Raw genomic sequence first — 25,059 nt, 5'->3', positions numbered from 1 at the left:
GCACCACGCGGGGGATAAATACAGCATGAATTGGGCTTTCCAGGATGCTGGGCCGTTTATGGGGTAATCAACTGGCCCCAGGTAGGGTCCTACTGGACCCAAGAGTACTTGTGGTGGAGTCTCTAAGGGTGGGTCGACACGGCCATTACCAGCAGAGGTGGGAGGGTCCCAGAGCTCGGGACGCAGCCCAAGGGTCTGCACCCTTCGCCCGAGCCCTGCATGCCCAAGTCAGCTGGCGCGGGCCAGCCACAGGTGGCTGATCGCAGTGTAGACGCAGCCGACAAGACCAAACCTAAGGGACCTGGAGACTGAATCTTCTGCTTGTCTCCCGGCCCTGCCCTGCCCTGCCCTGGGGCGCAGAGGGAAGTCAGCCAGCAGTGGGGCTGGTTGAATGGGGGTGACTTGAACAGACGCCCTCTAGGACCGAAGGGGAAGTGCCTGCCGGTGGGCCTGCGACTCCCCCTTCTGCCCCTACCCCGACTTCCCCTACCTCTGCTGAGCGGTGGTTGCATTTGTGAGGCGCACACCTGCCCAGCCCGTGACCCTCCGCTGGGATCTGCAGCCAGATCTCCAGCAAGGAAAGGCCAACGCCTCCTTATTCTCACTGCCCGGCTGAACTGCGCAGGGCCCCCCCACCCCGTACCTGCCCTCTCCTCCTTCAGTCCCACGGGTCTGCCACTCCCAAGGACCCATGGGCCCTCAGCCCCCACCATCCAGGAAGTGCTACCAGGCCCCTGCTCTGTTGTTCAGCCAGCTACAAACGTATGGTCCTGGACACATTTATCTGGCCCTGCCCAGGTATCCCTCTCCCTGCTGCTTGCCCCTCCCTGGCATTAGTCTTACCCCTTGCCCTGCCCCCCCAGTTCTGTGCTAGCTTCATCCACAACTGAGTGCCAAAGGGGACAGCGTAAAGCCGTGTGGGCACTGGTGGAGTGGGCAGCCAGGCCAGGGTTTCCTCCTTGCTACAAAGGAATCCGCAGGAGGAGGGAGCCCCTGCCCCATGGTGCCCCGCTCGCCCCCCACGGGGGCTGATTTTCAGAGCCTCTGCAGCTCCCATTGACTTGGGTGCTCAGCGCGTCTGAAAATCGGGTCAGAGGGAGAGTGCAGGGGAAGCGGCCTTGCGGGGGTGGGTGGAAAGCCGCGAGCAGTCAGGTGCTGGCCTTTGGCCGTCCCAGCGTTGGCCAACCCCGCACCCCTTCCTGCTTCCACCCCGGCCAAACTCCACAGCCCTTTCTTCCAAAATAGTTTATTAGGAGACGAAAACTCAGGCTTAAAAAAAAAAAATCCACCCCCAAACACAGAGAAACACCAAATATCCCAGCTCCCTCGCCGGGCCCCCCGATGGCCATGCGGGGCCCCCCTGGAGAGAATCGCAGCGTGCGCCCCACTCTAGCCAGGGACACGGGCTTTCGCAGGCCTCCCTCTGGGGAAGGGCTCTGAGACCCCAGCCAGGGTCAGTCGCCACCACCTCAGAGGTACTCCCTATACCTCCGCAGTCTCTCTCCTATGCACGCACGCGCGCACACACCCACGCACACCCCTCCAGACGCTCCCCCTCTGCCTGGCAGCTAAGCCGGATCCCAGCCCGGGGCTGACGGGGCCTGGTGCATCGCAGCTGCCAGGCGTGGTCAGTTCCGCTTCGCCGAACTCGGGTGCGAGCTCTTGGCTCCTAAGGGGTTGTGCCCCCCCCCCCCCCCCCGCCCCGGCTGTGCCTGGCCATTTCAACTCCCCACCCCCTCCGTGTGCCCCGGGAGAGGCAGCGCTAAGAGCAGGCAGAGCTCGAGCCCCAACTCGCTTGCATCCCAGCCCCCTAGCCAGTGTCCCCGGGGCCTTCCTGGAGTATTAACCAGCTGATGACCGGGCGACGCTTTCCCTGCACACGCTGGGGAGAGCAACCCGTGGTTTTCCAGCCCTTCCCCCGCCCTTTTCACAAGGGGCCCCAGCTCCCCCTTGCGCCTCTCTCGGACAGGATCGAATCCCCTTTGGAAACCGCACAGTCCCCTTCCCTGCTGCCTCGAGATCACCCTCCTCCCCGCAGCCACTCCAGGCTGCCCCAGCTGCCGGCAAAGTGGAGCTGCAGGGCGGCCTGGTTTCTGCCAACCTCCCCAGGCCTTCGAGGTGATTTTTGGGCTACGCACCCAGAAGCCACGGGCCGTGGGGCCAGGAGGGGAACGACCCATCCCTTTGCACGGAGCAGCTTGGCCCCGGCCGCTCTGTGCAGGTCCTCACCTTCCCTCCCCACGCCAAGGGGGGACAGAGAAGAGACACAAATATTGAGCAAGGGCTGGGGGTGGACGGGTGGCACGGGGATAAGTGTCTGCAGTCCCAGACGGGTGGAAAGGGGAAATGTCAGACAATTAGCAGGGAAACCTCCCAGCGCATGGAATCTACAGGGGACCGGGTGGGAGACCCAAGCTTAGGCAGGGACCGTGCCCCAGCCCGGGGGGGTGGAAGGCTGGATGGGGCCGGATAGCTTGTTCCCCTGCAGCCCTGCGCTGGGTGAAACGGCAGCTGCCCAGGGGCCAGGCTCCCCTCCCAGACGAAAGCTGGAGCCTCCAAGGAGCCAGATGCTCCCACTCTTTTTACCCCCCCCCCCTTCTCTCTCACTCTTTCATCACGCGCGCTCTGCCCCATCCCCACCCCAGGCAGGTCCCCGAGAGCAGCACTCCCGTCAGTGCCCCCCGGCTGGGGTCCTGGCCAGTGGCTCCCGGCCCTCCCGCTCACGCCCTCGCTCCGCGGCTGGCCGGGCGTGGGGGAGACGGCGGGGGGCGTTCACAGCTCCTCAGCCGGCTCCAGCCGCACCTGGCTGGGCTGGCTGGGCTCTGTCCAGGCCAGCGAGGCCGCGATGGGGCCATCGTGACTGAGCGCCTCCAAGTCCGAGTGTCCGTCCTGCGGCAGGGCCCCCGTCCCGTTGGCTGGCGGAGCCTCTGCCCGGGGCCTGGTGAGCACGTGGCTGCCAAGGAATTTGCGGAGGACTCCCTGGGGCTCGCTCTGGGCCTCGCCGGCATACTCCGTCCACACGGGCTTCTCCGGCTCCTTGGGGCTCTCGGCGCCATCCTTCATCAGTGCGTAGACCACCCGGGAGGAGGCATCGTTATGGAGAGACCTGGAAAACACTGCCACGGGGTGGCGGAGGGGGCACAAGCCCGATCAGTGGGGCATCTCCCAGTGCTAGCCACCCAGCACCATTCAGCAGCACCCCTCCTGCCCCCCGCCCTTCCCCCACAAGTTGTGAGAATCATGCTGCACCCGATCATTCTTTACAGGGCATGGAAAGTGCTCCACCCAGCACTACCATGCAGCCACCTCTGGGGTGGAACCGGACAGCTGCGTAATAGCGTACGGCAATGCTGCCCCGGGATCGCGTTCCCCAAGTGCTGAAATGCAGCCACCTCTGGGGTGGAACCGGACAGCTGCGTAATAGCATACGGCAATGCTGCCCCGGGATCGCGCCCCCCGGTGCTGAAATGCAGCCACCTCTGGGGTGGGATGCGGAGACTGCGTAATAGCTCGCAGCAACGCTGCAGTGCTCTGCGGCGCCAGGAATGAAAAAGAACCAATGTCTAGTCAAAACTCCATGGGACAGTTAGGAAGGCAGGGTTGCCCAGGTTGGCATTCAGACTGGACACTGCAAAAAAAAAACAAGTGCCAGGGGAATTTTAATTAAAGACATCAGATTCCCAGTCCAGCTCCTGAATGGCAGGGGCAGGGGTACGGCCTGTGGACAAGGGCTTAACTTCAGCCCTGCTTACGCCTCCATCGATGTCGTCTCACATCACTATCCTCCTGCTGTTACAGACTGAGAAACTGAGGCACGGACCTGGGGACAGTGCCTTGGTCACTCAGCGAGTCATGGCAGAGCTGGGCTTGAAAACTGGCTGTCCTGTCTCCCAGACCTTAACCGCAACACCATCCGTTGCAAGTAGGTGTGTGCAGGACCCCTCAGCTCCCAGGGAGCAGCTGGCATGTTGTGGACCCCTGGATTCCCACTGCATTCTGCACATTACCAGCACGTACCTCTCACCGGCCCAAAGTCACCTTCCGGCTCCGCTTTACTGGGGGCGAAGGGGCTGATGGAGGGGAAGACGATCAGGGCGAAGGAGAGCAGCAGCACCTGCGAGGCAGAGGGAGAGAGATGTCAGCTGCCCCCCCCCCGATAGCCACAGTCTCCTGGGGGGAATGTGGGTACCAGCCAGGGGACCTCAACTTCCCTAGGGACACTGGGAGCAGGTCATGGGTCTGTGTCTGTGTATTTCCATCCCCATTCATTCCCCAATGTCTGTCTGTCTGTCCATCCCCATCCTCTGTCTATCCATCCATACCCGTCTGTTCATCCATCCATCCTCACTCATACCCTGTCTGTCTAGCTATACATCTCCATTAGTACCCCTCTGTCTCCTTGTCCGTCTATCCATCCCCATTCATACCCATCTGTCTGTCGTCCAGCCATCCATCCCCATTCATACCCCTCTGTCTGCCTGTCCGTCTATCCACCCTGATTCATACCCATCTGTCTGTCGTCCAGCCATCCATCCCCATTCATACCTCTGTCTGCCTCTCTCTCTTTCTATCACCATTCATCCCACGTCCGTCTGACTCTCTATCGGGCCCCACACACTCTCTGATGTGTGTCTGTCGGCCTGTCCATCTACCCTTCCTTGCCTATGCCCATTCCCGTGGTGTCAGAGCGCCATCCTGTGGCCAGCTCCATGGAGCCAGACCATGACAAAGCCCACCCCCAACACGGAGGCAATGGCAGAGCTGGGGATGCAGGTGCAGCCCCCAGCTTCTGCCGAGCCGGACCCCTCCACGGGAATAGGGGTCTCGTGGCTACATGGAGGCAGTGGGGGGAAGGGAGATGGATGGGGCCCAGGAGGTCTTGCCCAGCAGAGCCCCCTCCCCTCCACTCCCCTAAGCCCAGCCCCCGTTGGGGGCATCTGCAGAGAAGGGAGCAAAGGGCAAGAGATCTCCACGCACCGCGATGCAGGTCCCCGTCTGGGCGGCTTTGTTAGTCGACTGCACCACGAGGGTCTGGAGTTTCCTCAGCTGCTCCAGGAGGGACCTGGACGCGGAAAAGACCCGGTCAGAGGCAGGTGCTGAATGGGGGAGGCACTGCCCCCCGTGGGGCGCAGCCTGGACCCCCCAGGGGCAGACCCATCCCTTGGGGCACTTAGAACTAGAGAGCGGCCTGGACCAAAGCCCCCGACGCAAATGGCACCTGCCCCACGCTGCCAGGCACCAGGGGGCGGCAGGGCTGAAGTGGGCGACTTGGGCCCATCTCTGTTCGCAGCCCCAGGGACGAGTGTAGGGACCCAGCCTGCCCTGATGGCTGAGGCGGGTCTCCAGGGGGGCTCTGGGTAGCTTTCACTTCCAGGGATGCTGGGGGAGGCCTCCCCTGGGCTCTCTGGGGCTCTGTTTTTCAGCCGGATCACCCGATTATTCAGGTTAAGGGGGAGACAGGCAGCGCCCCCATCCCCCCCGGCAGCAGGGAGCTGGGGGCCGGACTCACGAGTTCTGCTTCTCCAGGTGCAGCAACTTCCTTTGCAGTTCCTGGTTCTGCGCCGTGCAGGCCGACATCCTGGGGGGGGGAACCGGGAGGAGGCGTGAGCCGGTGGGGGGCTGAGCCGGGAACGGGGGGGAGGGGGGCAGAGATGGGGCGTGGGGGCACAGATGGCACCGCGCAGGGCAGGGCTGGATGGGAACGAGGGAGGGGCATGAAGCAGGTTCCCGTCTCTCTAGAGAGCGGGCCCGAGCCTGCACCGCCAACATCCCAGCCCAGGGGCTTTTTGCCCCCGTGGCCCAGCAGTAAATGACTGCGTGAGGTGCAGGGCACAGGGGATCGGGGCCCAGAGACAGCCGGCGCCAGCCTGAGGCAGGCAGCTCCTGCTCTGAGGTGCGGAGCGAGCGGCTGGGGTCTCACCGGCTTTCCAGCCCGTCGATGTACTCCTTCTTCTTCTTCCGGCTTTCCTGAGCCGACTGCTTATTGCGGATCTTCCTCCGGATCTTCTTCAGCACCCGCTCCTCATACTGCCGGAGAGAAGGGCAGAGCCCGGACCACGGCGCTGGGGGTGGGACTCCCTGACTGGGGTCCTTCCCAGCCCCACATCCCATCACCCTGTGGCCCTGGAGAATAGATACTACTGTGCGCCTCTCGCTGGGGGTGCTGGAATGCTCTGCAGGGAGCAGTTACCTGACCCCCCACCAAGGTGGGAAACTGAGGCACCAAGAGGGGAGGAGACTTGCTCAAGGCCCCCCAGTGGCTAGGACCCAGGAGTTCTGACTCCTCGTGCTGGCCTCTAACCAAACCCCCCCAGCTGAGATGGCCTAGCGGGAAGGGCAGGTTCTGGGGATTGCGAACAAGCCGGCCCCGCCGCTCTCCCTCCCCAAACCCCCCAGGGCTGATCTCCCCTGTGTGAACAACCCGCTTCCCCCAGGGCCTAGGCATCCACCAAGACCTGTCCTACAACCCACCCCCACGGCCCATTCCCTCACCACCACCACCCCCCGCCGCCAGGCTCCTCCACTCCCCCGGGCCCTTGCTGGGGCCCAATTCAACCCTGGGGTAAGCGGGTACCAGCACACCGCTGGAGTCGGTGGCACTGCCGTGGCCTACGCCAGGCCTGGATTTGGTCCAGAAGCCAACAGCAGGTCAGAACCTACGGCTGAGTCCATAATGAGCCCAGCAGGGACCCCCCGCCCCATGGGCCCTTCATGCCCCCCACCCCCTCCACGCCGACCCAGCTGGCTCTCCAGGCACGGGAAGGATACGGCTCAGCAGTAACAGTGACCCAGGGGGATCCCGGCCCTTGGCCTCTCCTTACCTTGGTGAGGGGCAGCTGGGTGGGCAGCGTGACCCCCTCCTTGGCCAGCAGCTTCTTCTCGTCCTCCGTCAGCGCCAGCTCCTGGCAGTGCCCGGGACCTTGTCTCAGCAGCGCTGGGGTCATCAGCTGCTGCTGCTGCGTGAGTGGAACCAATGTGGGACCCCCTGGAAGCGCCTGGCCCCCCCGCCCCCGTTCTGCTCCGAGAGCCCGGCCACAAGGCCACCCCCCAGCTGGGGGGACCATCCCAGGGGGCAGGGCGAGCCCACCTGACCCCTCTGCAGACCTCCAAGTGAACCAGAGATTTGGGGAGGGTCAGAAAAGTCCAAGGCTGCAGGGTGAGGATTGGGGGGCACTGGCAGGGCTGGGGGGTGGGGGCAGACCTGGAATAGCTGGGGACAGGGCTGCAGGGTCAGGATTGAGGGGCACTGGCAGGGCTGGGGGGTGGGCTGGAATAGCTGGGGACAGGGCTGCAGGGTCAGGATTAAGGGGCACTGGCAGGCTGGGGGGTGGGCTGGAATAGCTGGGGACAGGACTGCAGGGTGAGGATTGAGGGGCACTGGCAGGGCTGGGGGGTGGGGGCACACCTGGAATAGCTGGGGACAGGGCTGCAGGGTGAGGATTGAGGGGCACTGGCAGGGCTGGGGGGCGGGGGCAGACCTGGAATAGCTGGGGACAGGGCTGCAGGGTCAGGATTGAGGGGCACTGGCAGGGCTGGGGGGTGGGCTGGAATAGCTGGGGACAGGGCTGCAGGGTGAGGATTGAGGGGCACTGGCAGGGGTGGGGGGTGGGCTGGAATAGCTGGGGACAGGGCTGCAGGGTCAGGATTGAGGGGCACTGGCAGGGGTGGGGGGTGGGCTGGAATAGCTGGGGACAGGGATGCAGGGTCAGGATTGAGGGGCACTGGCAGGGCTGGGGGGCGGGGGCACACCTGGAATAGCTGGGGACAGGGCTGCAGGGTGAGGATTGAGGGGCATTGGCAGGGCTGGGGGGCGGGGGCAGACCTGGAATAGCTGGGGATAGGGCTGCAGGGTCAGGATTGAGGGGCACTGGCAGGGCTGGGGGGGACGGGCCTGGAATAGCAGAGATATGACGGGAATGGACTCAGGTCCTCGGGCACTGCCCCCAGGGGAGGAAGCTTTTCACAGTCCCGGCTTGCCCTCTGCCCAGCCCCAACGAGGGTTATCTATGCCCAACTTTCAAACCCCTAATTAACACGGTTGACCCAGTTCACCATTGCCCTGCAGCTCCTGCTGTCGTGTCCAACAGGGCCCAGGGGCTGGAAAACGCCCCACTCTGCTCTGGGGACATTTTACATCCCTTTGCACGGGTGCAAGTGACTGCACAAGGTGCAGGGCAAGAGAGAATTGGGCTCTTTGGGCCTGACCTCCTGTAAGCCAGTAATTACAGAGCAAAAGGGGAAGGATGGATGGATGTGGACAGGTGGATGGATACAGAGAGGTTGGAGAGGATGGATGGAAACTGGGTGGGAATGGATGGATGGATGGAGGATATAGAGGTGGATGGGTGGATACAGTGAGATTGGGGAGGATGGATGGATGGATAGTGGGTGGGGATGGGTGGACAGATGGATGGATGGAGGGTGGATGGGAATGGATGGATGGATGGACGGGGGGATGGATGGATAGTGGGTGGAGACAGGTGGACAGATGGACTGATGGATGGACGGGGGGACAGGTGGATGGATGCGGGGATGGATAGTGGGTGAGGATGGGAGGATGGATGGACGGGGGGATGGATGGATAGTGGGTGGGGACGGGTAGATAGGTGGATGGATAGAGAGTGGATGGGAATGGATAGATGGATGGACAGGGGGACAGGTGAATGGATGGAGGATGGATAGTGGGTGGGGATGGGTGGACAAGTGGATGGATGGAGAGTGGATGGGAATGGATGGATGGATGGACAGGGGGATGGATGGACAGTGGGTGGAGACAGGTGGACAGATGGACGGATGGATGGACGGGGGGACAGGTGGATGGATGCGGGGATGGATAGTGGGTGAGGATGGGAGGATGGATGGACGGGGGGATGGATGGATAGTGGGTGGGGACGGGTAGATAGGTGGATGGATAGAGAGTGGATGGGAATGGATAGATGGATGGACAGGGGGACAGGTGAATGGATGGAGGATGGATAGTGGGTGGGGATGGGTGGACAAGTGGATGGATGGATGGATGGACAGACGGGGGACAGGTGGATGGATGGGGGAATGGATAGTGGGTGGGGACGGGTGGACAGATGGATGGATGGACGGACGGGGGACAGGTGGATGGATGGGGGGATGGATAGTGGGTGGGGATGGGTGGACAAGTGGATGGATGGAGAGTGGATGGGAATGGATGGATGGACAGGGGGATGGATGGATAGCGGGTGGGGAGGGGTGGACAGATGGATGGATGGATGGACAGGGGGACAGGTGGATGGATGGGGGGATGGATAGTGGGTGGGGATGGGTGGATGGATGGACGGAGGGATGGATGGATAGTGGGTGGGGATGGGTGGACAAGTGGATGGATGGAGAGTGGATGGGAATGGATGGATGGACAGGGGGATGGATGGATAGTGGGTGGGGACGGGTAGATAGGTGGATGGATAGAGAGTGGATGGGAATGGATAGATAGATGGACAGGGGGACAGGTGAATGGATGGAGGATGGATAGTGGGTGGGGATGGGTGGACAAGTGGATGGATGGATGGATGGATGGATGGATGGATGGATGGATGGACAGACGGGGGACAGGTGGATGGATGGGGGAATGGATAGTGGGTGGGGACGGGTGGACAGACGGATGGATGGACGGATGGGGGACAGGTGGATGGATGGGGGGATGGATAGTGGGTGGGGATGGGGGATGGATGGACGGAGGGATGGATGGATAGTGGGTGGGGACAGGTGGACAGGTGGATGGATGGAGAGTGCCTGGGGATGGGCAGGTGCAATGCAAGGCCCTCACCATCTCACAGCTGCTGGACAGCAGCAGGTCCTTCACCGTCAGGGTGCAGGAAGCTGCGATCTGAGCGGGAGCAGCCAGGTCGTGACTCTTCTCCAAGAAAAACCCAGGATTCCACATGTCTGGGAGGAAGGAGAAGGGGAGACGCGGGGTCAGTGTGATCGGTGCCCTGGGCCAGCCGACCGGCGTCCTGGTCGGGGCGTCAGTCCTGCTGTCCGGGCCCCAATCCCCTCCACCCCCTGCAGGACTCCCCCTCGCTCCCTCTCCTCTGCTGCCGGGCCCCTTGCTGGGCCTGCCGGCCCCCGGGCTCCTGCCGCGCCCCGTGGGGGCGAGTCACCACACGACACGCGGGGGAGGGGGAGGGAGCATCAGGCCCCGAGTGTGGAGCTGAGCCCGGGACCTGGGGGGCTCCAGCTGCCAGACCCCCACCCCAGCTCCCCCCAGCCTGCTGCGGCCGCAGGTTCCCCGCTGTGCTGCGGCCAGCGGGATTTACCGCCATCTGCTGGCGACTCGCGGCGCTACCGGGAAGGTCCACCCGCGCCGCAGTTCCACGGACGGGCTTGTGCGCTCGGGAAGGGGAGCGCAGCCCGCGCTGCGTGCACACCCGTCTGGGCCCCCCCCCGGTGCACGACCCCCCCCCAGCCCTGCACCCCGGGCTCCCCGCTGACCCGCGCAGCTCTGCACCCTGCGATCCCCACTGAGCCCCCCCCAGCTCAGCCCCCGCTGCGTGCACACCCGTCTGGGCCCCCCCCCGGTGCACGACCCCCCCCAGCCCTGCACCCCGGGCTCCCCGCTGACCCGCGCAGCTCTGCACCCTGGGATCCCCACTGAGCTCCCCCCCTCAGCTCAGCCCCCGCTGCGTGCACACCCGTCTGGGCCCCCCCCCCGGTGCACGACCCCCCCCAGCCCTGCACCCCGGGCTCCCCGCTGCCCCGCGCAGCTCTGCACCCTGGGATCCCCACTGAGCCCCCCCCCCCAGCTCAGCCCCCGCTGCGTGCACACCCGTCTGGGCCCCCCCGGTGCACGACCCCCCCCAGCCCTGCACCCCGGGCTCCCCGCTGACCCCCCCCCCCAGCTCTGCACCCTGGGATCCCCACTGAGCCCCCCCCCCAGCTCAGCCCCCGCTGCGTGCACACCCGTCTGGGCCCCCCCGGTGCACGACCCCCCCCAGCCCTGCACCCCGGGCTCCCCGCTGACCCCCGCAGCTCTGCACCCTGCGATCCCCACTGAGCCCCCCCCAGCTCAGCCCCCGCTGCGTGCACACCCGTCTGGGCCCCCCCGGTGCACGACCCCCCCCAGCCCTGCACCCCGGGCTCCCCGCTGACCCGCGCAGCTCTGCACCCTGGGATCCCCACTGAGCCCCCCCCCCAGCTCAGCCCCCGCTGCGTGCACACCCGTCTGGGCCCCCCCCCGGTGCACGACCCCCCCCAGCCCTGCACCCCGGGCTCCCCGCTGACCCCCCCCCAGCTCTGCACCCTGGGATCCCCACTGAGCCCCCCCCTCAGCTCAGCCCCCGCCACGGGCACACGCGTCTGGGCCCCCCCCCCCGGTGCACGACCCCCCCCCCAGCCCTGCACCCCGGGCTCCCCGCTGACCCCCGCAGCTCTGCACTCTGCGATCCCCACTGAGCCCCCCCCTCAGCTCAGCCCGTGCACACCCGTCTGGGCCCCCCCCCGGTGCACGACCCCCCCCAGCCCTGCACCCCGGGCTCCCCGCTGACCCCCCCCAGCTCTGCACCCCGGGCTCCCCGCTGACACCCCCCCCAGCTCTGCACCCTGGGATCCCCACTGAGCGCCCCCCCTCAGCTCAGCCCGTGCACACCCGTCTGGGCCCCCCCGGTGCACGACCCCCCCAGCCCTGCACCCCGGGCTCCCCGCTGACCCCCCCCAGCTCTGCACCCTGGGATCCCCACTGAGCCCCCCCCTCAGCTCAGCCCCCGCTGCGTGCACACCCATCTGGGCCCCCCCCCGGTGCACGACCCCCCCCAGCCCTGCACCCCGGGCTCCCCGCTGACCCCCCCCCCAGCTCTGCACCCTGGGATCCCCACTGAGCCCCCCCCTCAGCTCAGGCCCCGCTGCGTGCACACCCGTCTGGGCCCCCCCGGTGCACGACCCCCCCCAGCCCTGCACCCCGGGCTCCCCGCTGACCCCCCCCCAGCTCTTGGGATCCCCACTGAGCCCCCCCCTCAGCTCAGCCCGTGCTGTATGCACACCCGTCTGGGCCCCCCCGGTGCACGACCCCCCCCCAGCCCTGCACCCCGGGCTCCCCGCTGACCCCCCCCAGCTCTGCACCCTGGGATCCCCACTGAGCCCCCCCCCAGCTCAGCCCCCGCTGCGTGCACACCCGTCTGGGCCCCCCTGGTGCATGACCCCCCTGAGCCCTGCACCCCGGGCTCCCCGCTGACCCCCCCAGCTCTGCATCCTGGAATCCCCACTGAGCCCCTCCCCCAGCTCAGCCCCCGCTGCGTGCACACCCGTCTGGGCCCCCCCGGTGCATGACCCCCCCCCAGCCCTGCACCCCGGGCTCCCCGCTGACCCCCCCCCCAGCTCTGCACCCTGGGATCCCCACTGAGCCCCCCCCCCTCAGCTCAGCCCCCACTGCGTGCACACCTGTCTGGGCCGCCCCGGTGCACGACCCCCCCCCCAAGCTCTGCACCTCGGGCTCCCCACTGACCCCTCCAGCTCTGCACTCTGGGATCCCCACTGAGCCCCCCCCCCCTCAGCTCAGCCCCCACTGCGTGCACACCTGTCTGGGCCGCCCCGGTGCACGACCCCCCCCCAAGCTCTGCACCTCGGGCTCCCCACTGACCCCTCCAGCTCTGCACTCTGGGATCCCCACTGAGCCCCCCCCCCTCAGCTCAGCCCCCACTGCGTGCACACCTGTCTGGGCCCCCCCGGTGCACGACCCCCCCCCAAGCTCTGCACCTCGGGCTCCCCACTGACCCCTCCAGCTCTGCACTCTGGGATCCCCACTGAGCCCCCCCCCCCCTCAGCTCAGCCCCCACTGCGTGCACACCCGTTTGGGTCCCCCCGGTGCAGGACTCCCCCCAGCCCTGCACCCCGGGCTCCCCACTGACCCCCCCCCAGCTCCCTTCACCCCGGGCTCCCCACTGACCCCCCCAGCTCTGCACCCCGGGCTCCCCACTGACCCCCCCAGCTCCCTTCACCCCGAGCTCCCCACTGAGCCCCCCCAGCTCCAGCTCCACCCCTGAACTCACCAAGGTCTATGGAGACTTCAGCCTCCCGCACGTCAGCCCCAGGCAGGCTGGGAGCAGGCTGGGCCCGGGAGGACTCCCGGTAGGGGTACGCCGGCTCGCCGGGCCCCGCATCCGAGTAGCCCTCCGGGCTGCCCGTGGGCACGTAGTGCTGGGGGCTGTCGAGCTGGTCCGAGTTCGGGTCCTCGGAGATGCCGCTGTCACTGGCTGCAGGGGACCAGGTCGGGGAGTCGGAGCAGGAGTCCCCCGAGCCCAGGATGGAGCTGAGGAAATCCTCGTTCTCCTGGGCACCGGGCAGCTGCTGGAGACGAGACGGAAATGGGCCCAGGAGACGAGTCACCCACGGGAGGGGGAAGCCTGGCACGGATGGAGGGCATCGGGCTGCCCATGGCCACGCCCTGCCAGAGCGTGAGCCAGCCTGGGACGGGGGTGGGGCCGGGACTAGGACTCTTGGCACTAGTGCATGGGTGGGGTTCCCAGTGCACCAGGGTGCGGAGGGGCTCCTTGCACTAGTGCATGGGGTGGGGATCCCAGTGCACCCAGGGGAGGGGGTGGGGTTCCCAGTGCACTAGGGTGGGGAGGGGCTCCTTGCATTAGTGCATGGGGTGGGGATCCCAGTGCACCCAGGGGAGGGGGTGGGGATCCCAGTGCACTAGGGTGGGGAGGGGCTCCTGGCACTAGTGCATGGGGTGGGGATCCCAGTGCACCCAGGGGAGGGGGTGGGGTTCCCAGTGGACCCAGGGGTGGGGAGGGGCTCCTGGCACTAGTGCATGGGGTGGGGATCCCAGTGCACCCAGGGGAGAGGGTGGGGACCCCAGTGCACCCAGGGGAGAGGGTGGGGTGGGCCTCCCTCCCAGCACTAGTGGTCTGCACTGGTCTGATTGGCCAGTGACTTGTTGGCCTCCCAGGCAGAGGGGTCCCTGGGGAACCCCGGGTCAGGAGCCAGGGCCAGTGTTCCCCTTGTTAGCACTGCGAGCCCCGTGCCCCTGCCTCCCGCGCTGGCCCCAACTCTGGGGGAGGGGAACTCACGCTCTGCTCTGGCCCAGGCCAGCCGGCCGAGCGGCCCCCGAACTCCACGTTCCGGAGGATCCCGTCCTGGCGGTCAAAGAGCAGGTCCAGCAGCTCCAGGCCGTTGATGCTGCCCATCTGGCAGCTGGAGGCCATGTCTGCTGGGGGAGAGATGGCACCGTATGGCCAGGCCAGCTCCCTGGGCACCCCGGGGTGCAGAGCTGGGATGGTCTCAGCGGAGAGCTTGAGGAGCAGAGACCTGGGAGGGGGGGCTCAGTGGGGAGCTCGGGGATATAGTGAGAGCTGAGCGGGGGGCACAGTGGGGAGCTCAGGGATACAGTGAGAGCTGGGATGGGAGGGGGAATCCCTCCTGCCCTGCCTGCCCTGGGGAACCATTTTCCCACCCCAGCTCCTCTTCTCTCTGTTTCATCAGCTCGTTGCCTGGCACGTGCTGTGTCCCCCCCCAAGCCTTGGGATGGAGATTCCCTCCCCCCCGCCAGCCCTGCCCCCAGGCCCAGAAGTGGGGGCGAAGTCCCGGGGGAGTGGGGAGTGTTCCGGTTCTTTCCCCTCCCCTCAGCATTGGCCAGGGAGCCTCACCAGGCCTCTGCGGCTGGGTTTATTGGCGCTTCCTAGAATCTCCCCCCCCTTCCCCGCCCCTGCCCCTGCCCAGCCTGACCGGAGCCACATTTACTGCTGGACTCTGAACCTCCAGCTTTTCTCGCTGTCTGAATCCCTGCGACTGCCCTGGCTGCCTCCAGCAGCGCCTCCAGCTGGGCGGAAACAACATTACAGTGCTTCCCCAGCATAGCGTAGGCAGGGGCTGGCCCTGGGCGGCTCCCTTGGGGCCCACGCTTAGGGAAAGAGAGGCCACTATTTCCCAAGGGGGGAGGAGTGATTCTGGGGGGCTGACTTAGGTCACCATAAAGGGGGCTGCTTTTCACCCGCCCCTCTGACTGTCAGGCCCTTTAAAGTGTCTCAGGTGGGGCACCCAAAGTTGCTCGTCACTGCTGAAAATCTTGGCTGTTGTGTAGACACAAAGAAGCGGCCGGGGGGGGGGGGGGTGTCTTTGTGTGTGTGCGTGCATATGTGTGCACCAGTACCCTCTAATGGAGGAAATCCAAACACCTGGCCTATGTTTCATAGCCCCTATACTGCCAGCACCGAAGGGAGATTCTCCATTAGCTTAAGAGATAGGAACTGTCATTGCACAGCCAAGTTCTCTCCCCGTTGCTATGCTGGAGTTCCCAGGGGCTGTGGGGAGCAGCGCAGGGACACCCAATAAGTCCTAAGTGGCTATGGTCTATTCTCTTGCTTTGCACCACTCTGTTGGGCAGGGGTTGGCATTTTGATAGCTTTGAGCCTCTCCACTACCCCTGTCTCTGCCATGCAGGAGGGAGGCCCCTGGGCCAAGCTGGTGACTAATAAAGGTCCCTCCAAACTGCTCCAAGCGTGGGGGCTTCACCCTGTGGGATCCCCGGAGACCAGCTATTCTCCATACAGCGAGTCTCTGGAAATGGGCAGATGCCAGACTCCCTCCTGCGCATGCCAATCCCCCTTGCTGAGCCCCTGGAGACGAGAAGATGGTGCTGGCAAGCCCCCAAAGGCTGGTTGTCAGGAGGCACCACTGACTTAGAGGACGGGACCGTCCCAGCCACAGGGAGAGGGCCCTTGGCTGGAGAGAAGTGTCCAAAGCACCCAAACTTGGCTGGGCTCTGAGAGGCAAAGCAAGAGGCCCTGAAACCTGGAGCACCCTTGCCACATCCCAGGCCACGGCTTGCACCCATAGGATGGTCCTCGGCCTGCCGAGCCCTTTCTGGTGGCCCCTGAGGCTGCCAGAGCAGATGGAGGTGGACAGAGGAGTGGGAGGTGTTAGCGGCTGGCTTTGGGAGGTTAAGAGGAGAGGGGACTGGGCAGCGGAAGAAGGGGAAGGAATGAGCCAGAGGCCCAGGGCTGTGTGATGGGCTCACTCGGTGCCCATCTGAAATAATGAGCAACTAATTGTTTCCTGGTAACCAGGAACCTCTGAGCTGACCCCTGCCTGGGACTCACTCCACAGCTACAGAACTGGGGTGATTTCGTGGCTGTAAATTTTCTCTTGCCCCATAGCGTGGCCCTCCACAGGGTTCTGGGGCTGCCCGCAGGGTGCACAGGAGGTGGGATCAAGCTGAGTCCCTCTCAGCTGACACCCCCGCCTCCACAGAGAGCCGGAAAACAGCTACTTGACTTTGGGTCCGTCCCGCTCCCGGGGCAGGAGCTGGCTGACCTGGGGGAGGGGACAGCAGATGTGAAACTGATCTTACGCTTGATTTTAGCCAAATCTGCCCCTAACTTGGGCTCTCATTTCCCTGGTGCAAATCCAGAGCTGAGGGGGCTGCCTCTGCGTTCGCTTGTGTCGTACACCGGGAGGAATCTGAAATGGGTGGAATTGCGCCTGCACGGGGCTAGCACAGGGCCCAGGAGGACCAGGCGCACTGCAGAGCTCCTCCCAGGCTACCCCAGCCCAAAGCAAACCGTGGCCCGTTAATTCTTTATTTCTGCAAACGCAGCCCTTGGGCTCTGTAGTAACGGCGATGATGTGTTTCCTTCCAAACGTTTTTCCGATGCCAAACAGCTTTCCCTTGGGAAAGGGCCAATTTTGAAGAAATTTGGGGGCCTTTGTTGAAAACCCTGAAAACCTTTCCCTCTTCAGCCACTGAATCATTTTGCTTGGCCACAAACCCAACGGTTTTGGTTGGAGTTTGGCTGGCCAAAAATGTTTCAGTTTGGCGAAAACTTCGGACGGCAAATCTTGACAAACTCTTGTTTTGTTTTCATTAAAATCTTTTGCGGGTACCCAAAAAATCAGTTCCCAGCCAGGTTTCAGAGGAGCAGCCGTGTTAGTCTGTATTCGCAAAAAGAACAGGAGGACTTGTGGCATCTTAGAGACTAACAAATTTATTTGAGCATAAGCTTTCGTGAGCTACAGCTCACTTCATCGGATGCCAGCCAGGCACGTTCTGTCGCTACGAGGTCAGATTTTCAAAAGAGCTCAGCTCCCGTCGAGGTACTTAAATTCAGGACAGATATTCCAGATCTTAACCCCCAGCTGCCCCTGTTTGCTACAAAGGGCCAGCTGAGCTCTTGTGAAAATCTGGATACTTAGCTGGGGGCCCAAATGGGGAGTGGTGATGATTCATTTGTATCATACCACCTACGACCCATTTGTTGTGAAAATTCTGGCCCTAAGAAACAAACAGGTACCAGTTAATCACATTTTATAGGTGTTGGACGAATATTCAGTGACTGGATCTGGACTCAATGCTTACAGTGGAGATGCCAAATACCAGTGTTTAATGGCAAGTTTGAAAAATATAATGGAAAAAACCCCACCCCAACCTGAGGCCGACCTTCTAAGGTAGCTGCTTGAGTCTGGGTGGGAAGTTGCTAATTAATACGCTATTAACAGCAATCGGTTGTTATTAAATCACTTTTTGGCCAGTGGATTGCTCTGTCCCCATGTCCCGACCTTTGTCCTGTTGTTTGTGCTGCACTGATAGCCAGACGTAGGGCTGCTAGGAAAAGACACCGAAAGGACAGATTTCTGGAGGAATTAGCCCATGAACTCACCTTTGTCTATAGCCAAGTCCCACTCCAAGGGCCTCTGCTGATGCGAACTGGGGGTTCCCGGTGAACCCCTGGAAGTGCTGGTGGCTGGGATGTGTCTTTTCTCTCTCTCTGCTTCTCCCCAAAGCTTCTTTCACTCAGTGGCAAAGTTTAAACTCCAACCGAGCAGAAATAAGGTCAAAGATTGCAAAACCCTCCCCAGTTCTGATTGGACAGCGGGGCGAAGGGCTCTGTGCTGATTGACAGCTAGAGGGGAGCGGTAATGGCTGGGGGGAGCTGGGTAACTATTACCAAGATGTTTCTGTTGTTCTCCAAGCCGGGGTGGGCACTGGGCCCGGCGGTGCAAAGTCCCAGCCCTCTCCATCTCTCTGTGAACTCTCACCCACTTTCAGGAACGATTTCCCTTTTGCTAGACCAACGCATCAGCACTAAACACATTTTCTGGGTGTCACAAATAATCCTGGGGCATTTGGAAGACGTTGTCTTGGACTCGTGCCCTTATCTTATCCCGCATCATAAACACGTTGAGCTGCCTTTCTGGCCTTCTGAGGCCAGGGCTACAGGGCAGGACACCTGGAGTCCTAGGTTCTACCCCCAGCTCTGGCCCTGACTTGCTGTGTGACATTGGTCCAAGTCACTGAACCTCCGTGCCTTGGTTTCCCCATCTGTGAAATGGGGATAATGGTACTTACCTTCTTAAGCACTTTGCGATCGATGGATGTAAACCTCTAAGGAGTAGAAGGTTATTATCCTGCTTTGTCTTCTTTCTCCCTCAGTGGGCAAAATTCCCATATGGTACCAGGTGATGGAATGGGCAGAACTAACATCCTGGGGTCTGACCTGGCTCTCTCTTCTACTGCCTGGACATTGACTTTAATGGAGTCACTCCAGATTTACACCAGCATCAGTGACAGCACAATCAGGCCTCTTGTATATGGGACGATAGCTGTTCTCCCCAGTAATTCAGTGGCTGAGCTTACCATGTTCCCCAGATACTAAGGTAATGGTCACATTGGAAATCAGAGGAGACAGGCCACACGTCCTGAACTTCATAGAGCAGTCTGTTTTTTGATGGGTCTGTTCCATGTCTGTCCTGGGGCCGGTTTTGTTCAACTTCTTCATTAATGATCTGGAGGATGGGATGGATTGCACCCTCACCAAGTTCGCGGATGCCATTAAGCTGCAGGGAGAGGTAGATACGCTGGAGGGTAGGGATAGGGTCCAGAGTGACCTAGACAAATTGGAGGTTTGGGCCAAAAGAAATCTGATGAGGTTCACCAAGGACAAGTGCAGAGTCCTGCCCTTAGGACTGAAGAATCCCATGAACTGCTACAGGCTGGGGACCGACTGGCTAAGCAGCAGTTCTGCAGAAAAGGACCTGGGGATTACAGTGGACGAGAAGCCGGATATGAGTTAGCAGTGTGCCCGTGTTGCCAAGAAGGCTAACGGCATATTGGGCTGCATTAGCAGGAGCATTGCCAGCAGCTTGAGGGATGTGATCATTCTCCTCTATTCGACACTGGTGAGGCCACATCTGGAGTATTGCGCCCAGTTTTCAGCCCCCCACTACAGAAGGGATGTGGACAAACTGGAGAGAGTCCAGCAGAGGGCAATGAAAATGATTAGGGGGCTAGGGCACATGACTTACGAGAAGAGGCTGAGGGAACTGGGCTTATTTAGTCTGCAAAAGAGAAGAGTGAGGGGGGATTTGATAGCAGCCTTCAACTACCTGATGGGGGGTTCCAAAGAGGATGGAGCTCGGCTGTTCTTAGTGGTGGTAGATGACAGAACAAGGAGCAATGATCTCAAGTTGCAGTGGGGGAGGTCTAGGTTGGATATTAGGAAACAGTCTGTCTCTAGGAGGGTGGTGATGCACTGGAATGGGTTCCCTAGGGAGGTGGTGGAATCTCCAACCTTAGAGGTTTTTAAGGCCCGGCTTGACAAAGTCACATGGCTGGGATGATTTAGTTGGGGATTGGTCCTGCTGTGAGCAGGGGTTGGACTAGATGCTCTCTTCCAATCCTAATCTTCTATGATTCTATGGAAATGAGCAGGGTGTTGAGGCTGGCCGATAAACAGAGAGCAAAGATGGTAGCAGATGAGGTGCAAGGTGCAGCCTGGGATGAGCGGGCCTGTCAAGAGGAAGGTCGGGCTTGGGGGCTTGGATTCCGGAGAATCTGGGTTCAAACCCTGGTGCTACCACAGACTTCCGGGGTGACCGTGGACACGTCCCGGCATCCCTCTGAGTAGCTCCTCCTGCGAAAGGTGGAGATAATGATACAGATTTGCCAGGGGAGCTAGGAGAATAAACAATTGTCAGGTGCCTGTTTACTGCAGCCACAGGGGCCAGAGAAGCTCCTAGACTGACGAGGACATTTTCGGCTGGTGTGGTGGGCAATGGGAGGAGTGATGTGGCCCGGAAGGTGATTTTCTCTGTGCAGATTGTGGGAGATGTTCACGAAGTGTTATTGCATGGTGCCGGTTTGCCCTTCGGTGCTCATACAGGGGGGAAACACCTGTTTCAGAGGCATCTCCAAAAACCACGCACGGAAACCTCCGAATCCGGGCAAGTGGATGCTTTGGGCTGTGGCTACGGTGCTTCCCGTCTGGCGCTAGGAGAGCAAAGGTCTGGTCCTGTTCTCAGTCATGTGGTAAGTCAGAGAAGGGCCATGGAAGCCCAGGCCCGAGATGTAATAGCCAGTTGCCAGCCCAGCCCAGCTCCATGCTGTCACAGGGGAATAGTAGACTTGGCAATTGATCCTGATTGTGCCTCGGGGGTGGTGGGAAGGGAGCAAGGGGAGAAATATACCAGCATCCCCTCCGACTGAGTCCCAGCAGAGGGATCCCGAAGCCCAGATGAGTAAGAAGCCTTATGACTGGGGTGTGGCGCAAGGCGCCAGGGCGGGGGGGGGGCAAGGCCATGAGTGAGATGCAAGGTTGGCGTCTAGCGATGTTATCTCATTGCACAACGTCGTCAGATTAGCAATCAATGGCCTGATCCTAAGAGGCATTGGAGGCCCTCAGCATCTGTGGATGTCCCAGGGAGTTGCAGGCGCCCAGCACCCCATGGGAGATGCGGAGCGGTGCACAGGAGCGGGATTAGGGATTGAAGCCCAGCGGCCACGCTCAGGTGAACACAGTGGGGATTGCCCACTAGGCACCTGCTTGGCAGATCTGGAGGGTGAGTCTGTGATCGCCTCACCCCCAAAACCCGCTGATCCCATCTCAGAGGTTACGCTCCTGCCTGCCTCTGCTCGGAAGCAGATTCCAGTCAATATTGGCAGGGAAGGCGTAAGACTAAACTGGATCTATTCAAATTCAGGGCCCCTTAGATCACTCCCAAGAGGGAATGTGGGGCTGCTCTCTTGGGCAACAGTCCAGTGGGTACACAGAGCTCCCCCACCGCTGAAGAGAGACAGAGCTCTAATCCTGCTTAGTGGGAGCATACAGGTTCATACCACCGCTCCCCGAGAAGTTGTGATTTTTTAAATCCTGTTCCCCAGGTGCTGTCAGCTCCCGCGGTGATGCAATAGCATCGGGGCAGGAGCTTCCACTGAGCAATGTCCTCAGGCGTGTGATTTTATTGCCGGGTTACTGGAACCCAAGGCACTTGGTGCAAAGGTCGCATGTTTCAGCTTCACATTCTGCAGGAGGCAGCTAGGGGAATAAATGACAATTATTAGAGAGCCTGGGACCTGGAACATAATGGCAGCAGAGAGCAACTAAATCCAGGCTGCTGGGGGCATCCTCCCCTGGCCTCCAACCAGGATGGTGGAAAAGCCAACAAAGAGACTCCCACCTCCATCCTGGGTTTTGCTGCTGAGCCTGGCACATGCTGGGCCTGAACTTCGGGCGCATAGCCTGTGCCGTGGGGATGCCCATGCTTAGCAGTCAGTGTCGATTAAAGCTCAGTTATACATCTCACTCGAGAACCTCTGTGCTCAATAGCATCCCTTCTTCTTCGCCCATAGCAGAGAATAAGGAAGAAAGAAAAAGTCTTGGGGCATTTATAGGGTGACCAGATGTCCAGATTTTATAGAGACGGTCCCAATTTTTGGGACTTTTTCTTATATACGCTCCTATTACCCCCTGCCCCCTTCTCGATTTTTCACATTTGCTGTCTGGTCACCCTAGGCATTTAGAATGTATGGCTGGCCAGCCTCCAACACCCATATGCCTTAAAGTTCATGCCTTAAGTCACTGGAAGTGGAAAGGTCTTTCAGCTGAAATGCAAAATCAAAGGCCTGCAGGCTTTGTGATTAAAGAGCCCTTGACGCTTTTTGCAAGATTTGTACTGTTAAATGCAAGCTCCTAGCCAGAGGCAGTTCTATTCTGTCTCCCTACATACCCCATAAAGTGTCCAGTGGATACTGTATTCTCCTTCACTTCCTGTCCTGAGCTGTTGTGTAGCATTGTTGTGTGCTGTTATACAGCAGCTGCATCCCACCCCAGAGGTGGCTGCATTTCAGTGGGTTTTCAGTAGTTTGCACAACATCCTGAGTTCCTGAGCACAGTGGAAAGGCCATCTGACTACCCAGCAGGCTGAAAAGCCGAGCAATCTCGGGCAGATGCAGCTGGATTATGCTTCCCCAATTCACCAAGCTCCTAATTATCCACAAATTTGTGTCATTCCCCCAACAAATAATCAGGGCTCTATTGTAACACATTTTAATTTTTGCAGCTCTCCTAACTACAAAAGTATCCAGTAGCTTTGTAGTAAAGAGACCTGAAGGCAAAACAAACATCTGGATCAAACCAGACGGGAAACCAAGGGGCTGTGATGTAAAACCAAGGGACTGTGCCAAAGGCCAGAAGTAAAATTTTTCATCAAAAGGGGCTGACACCCTGGGACTTCTGGAACCAAAAGGGAGGAAGCTCCAGAGAGCTGAGGTCCCAAAAGCAAAGATAAGGGGCTTGATTCTCCCCTCATTTTCACCAGTGTAAATCAGACATCACTCCACTGATGTCAGTGCAGATGAAACTGATGTACAGCAGTGGAGAATCAAGGCCAAAGCCAGTACTTCTCTAGCTCCTCCGTGTTCCTGGTCCCTGGGTTCAGATCTCAGAAGGCACGAGAACATGAGAACAGCCATACTGGGTCAGACCAATGGTCCATCTAGCCCAGTATCCTGTCTTCCGACAGTGGCCAATGCCAGATGCTTCAGAGGGAATGAACAAAACAGGGCAATTTATTGAGTGATTCATCCCTGGTCATCCAGTCCCAGCTTCTGGCAGTCAGAGGTTTAGGGACACCCAGAGCATGAGGTTGCATCCCTGACCATCTTGGCTAAGAACCATTGATGGACCTGTCCTCCATGAACTGATCTAATTCTTTTTTGAATCCAGTCATACTTTTGGCCTCCGCAACATCCCCTTGCAATGAGTTCCACAGGTTGACTGTGTGTTGTGTGACGTAGCACTTCCTTATGTTTGTTTTAAACCTACTGCCTATTGAGTTCATTGGGCGACCCGTGGTTCTTGTGCTATGTGTAGGGGTAAATAACACTTCCTTGTTCACTTTCTCTGAACCATTCATGATTTTATAGACCTCTCTCATATCCCTCACCCCTTAATCATCTCTTTTCTAAACTGAACAGTCCCACTCTTTTCAATCTCTCCTCATATGGAAGCTGTTCCAAACCCCAAATCATTTTTGTTGCCCTTCTCTGGCCCTCTGGACTTTTTCCAGTTCTAATATATCTTTTTTGAGATGGGGCAACCAGAACTGCAGGCCGTATTCAAGGTGAGGACGTACCATAGATTTATGCAGTGGCATTATGATAGGTTCTGTCTTCTCTCTCCCTTCCCTAATGGTTCCTAACATTCTGTTAGCTTCTTTGACTGCTGCTGCACATTGAACAGATGTTTTCAGAGAATGCTTCACAATGACTCCAAGATCTCTTTCTTGGGTGGAAACAGCTAATTTTGACCCCATCATTTTGGGATTATGTTTTCCAATGTGCCTTACTTTGCATTTATCAAAACTGAATTTCATCTGCTATTTTGCTGGAGTCAGAAGCTCACAGAGGGACTGTTATAGCATTAACGGGAAGAGGAGAAATGTGAAAGTGACTTGGGCTGGGGGTTGGGTTTTTTTTTGGTCACAACCTGTCAAAACTGATGCTGGCAATTCACCCACTTGGCGCTGGTACCAACATATGGTTATCAGGGTTTGCCAGGATCAGGAGTGCACTTGATTTTAATTGCCTGCATGTAATTATGGGACTGAACATTGCCCTTTGCTCAATGAAACAATGCCATCTCGTCAGATGGGGGGTTTCCAGTTGGTTAGCCCAGGCCTGGGTGGCAACCACAGGGATGAACTGGGAAGAAGGGAGGAAGAACAACCTGGTGACACAAGACTGTGATTTGAAGCATGAGCTGATCACTAGAGAGTGTGTCATGAGGGAATCTATTCTTGGTTATGATTCACTGATAATGATTAGTTCTTTTATCATGTATTTATTACCTAGATTTCTAATTCAGCCAACACCCTGGTATCTGTACCTACTGGGATAAAATCACACACCTAGGAGGGGAGAGTTATCCGTCTTCTGCAGCATGTGGGAGCAGCCAAGATCAGTAGCAGCCTACTGATCTACAGAGAGCGCGGTCCTCGAGTCCTCCCGATGCTGAGTCAGAACTAAAGGCAGTATCATGGCTTTGCCCTCGTTCTCTCTCACACTCATATGAATTTATAAACGAATCCACTTAGTTCTATGGGCTGGGGAGGAAGAAAGAGAGAATGCGATTGTCCTTTCTGTTTTAAAACCTGTAGGAAGTACTCAGACGCTCTGGAGGCAGGGAGCCATCTGAGTAGCTAGGCAGACAGACGGATGATAGACAAACAGAAAGGTGGGTCTGACTGCAGCCTTCCAACTTCTCCAAAACGTCTAAGATTTATTATTGATGATAACGCCGGGAAAGCTGCATGGTGAAAACTAAAGTTATAGAAATCCTTATTCCCAGCTAATAACTCCGCAAACCCCCAGACCTTCCTCTCCCACCATCCTTCTGTCGACCCAGTCCTACCCACTCATCTCCAGCTCCCCGACCCCATCCCCCCCACCGCACCATCCCCGCCCTACTCCATCCCTTATCCCTCCACCCTATCTCATCCCTTCATCCACCACCCCACCCCATCCCTCCTTCCCCCTCATCCCTCCCTACCCCCACCCCACCCCCTCATCCCCACCCTACTCCATCCCTTATCCCTCCACCCCCTCCCTACCCCACCCATCCCTCTACCCCATCCCCTTATCCCTCCACCCCGTCCCTCCCCACCTCATCCCTCGACCCCCCTCCCCACCCCCACCCTGTCCCTCCACCCCATCCCTCCCCACCGAATCCCTCGACCCCCATCATCCCTTCCACCCTACTCCATCCCCTTATCCCTCCACCCTGCCTCATCCCTTCACCCTCCCCACCCCATCCTTCCTTC

At 60.2% G+C, this 25,059-nt stretch overlaps 1 protein-coding gene across 4 annotated transcripts; it reads right to left on the bottom strand.

The window, feature by feature from the left end:
• Positions 1–1,236: 1,236 nt before the first annotated feature.
• On the bottom strand, positions 1,237–17,771 carry CREB3L3 (cAMP responsive element binding protein 3 like 3). 4 transcript variants are annotated; one of them, XM_043536065.1, is made up of 10 exons: positions 17,622–17,771; positions 14,037–14,173; positions 13,011–13,308; positions 9,797–9,915; positions 6,822–6,953; positions 5,921–6,027; positions 5,510–5,578; positions 4,978–5,062; positions 4,018–4,114; positions 1,237–3,116 (listed from the first exon to the last, which is right to left on the bottom strand). In XM_043536065.1, exons 2-10 carry the CDS (start codon positions 14,169–14,171, stop codon positions 2,773–2,775), a joined length of 1,386 nt encoding a protein of 461 aa, XP_043392000.1. In that variant the 5' UTR covers positions 14,172–14,173; positions 17,622–17,771; the 3' UTR covers positions 1,237–2,772. The 4 variants fall into 4 exon arrangements, with proteins under 4 accessions (XP_043392000.1, XP_037741690.1, XP_037741691.1 ...); XM_037885762.2 differs by having other exon boundaries at positions 1,727–3,116; positions 6,822–6,956; positions 14,037–14,176; XM_037885763.2 differs by having other exon boundaries at positions 1,727–3,116; positions 6,822–6,956.
• Positions 17,772–25,059: the final 7,288 nt, after the last annotated feature.

The sequence above is a fragment of the Chelonia mydas genome, chromosome 25, assembly GCF_015237465.2.
Source record: "Chelonia mydas isolate rCheMyd1 chromosome 25, rCheMyd1.pri.v2, whole genome shotgun sequence".
NCBI classification, from domain to species: domain Eukaryota; kingdom Metazoa; phylum Chordata; order Testudines; family Cheloniidae; genus Chelonia; species Chelonia mydas.
The sequence above is the reverse complement of the archived record's forward strand: the minus strand, read 5'-3'. Positions and strand labels throughout refer to the sequence as shown.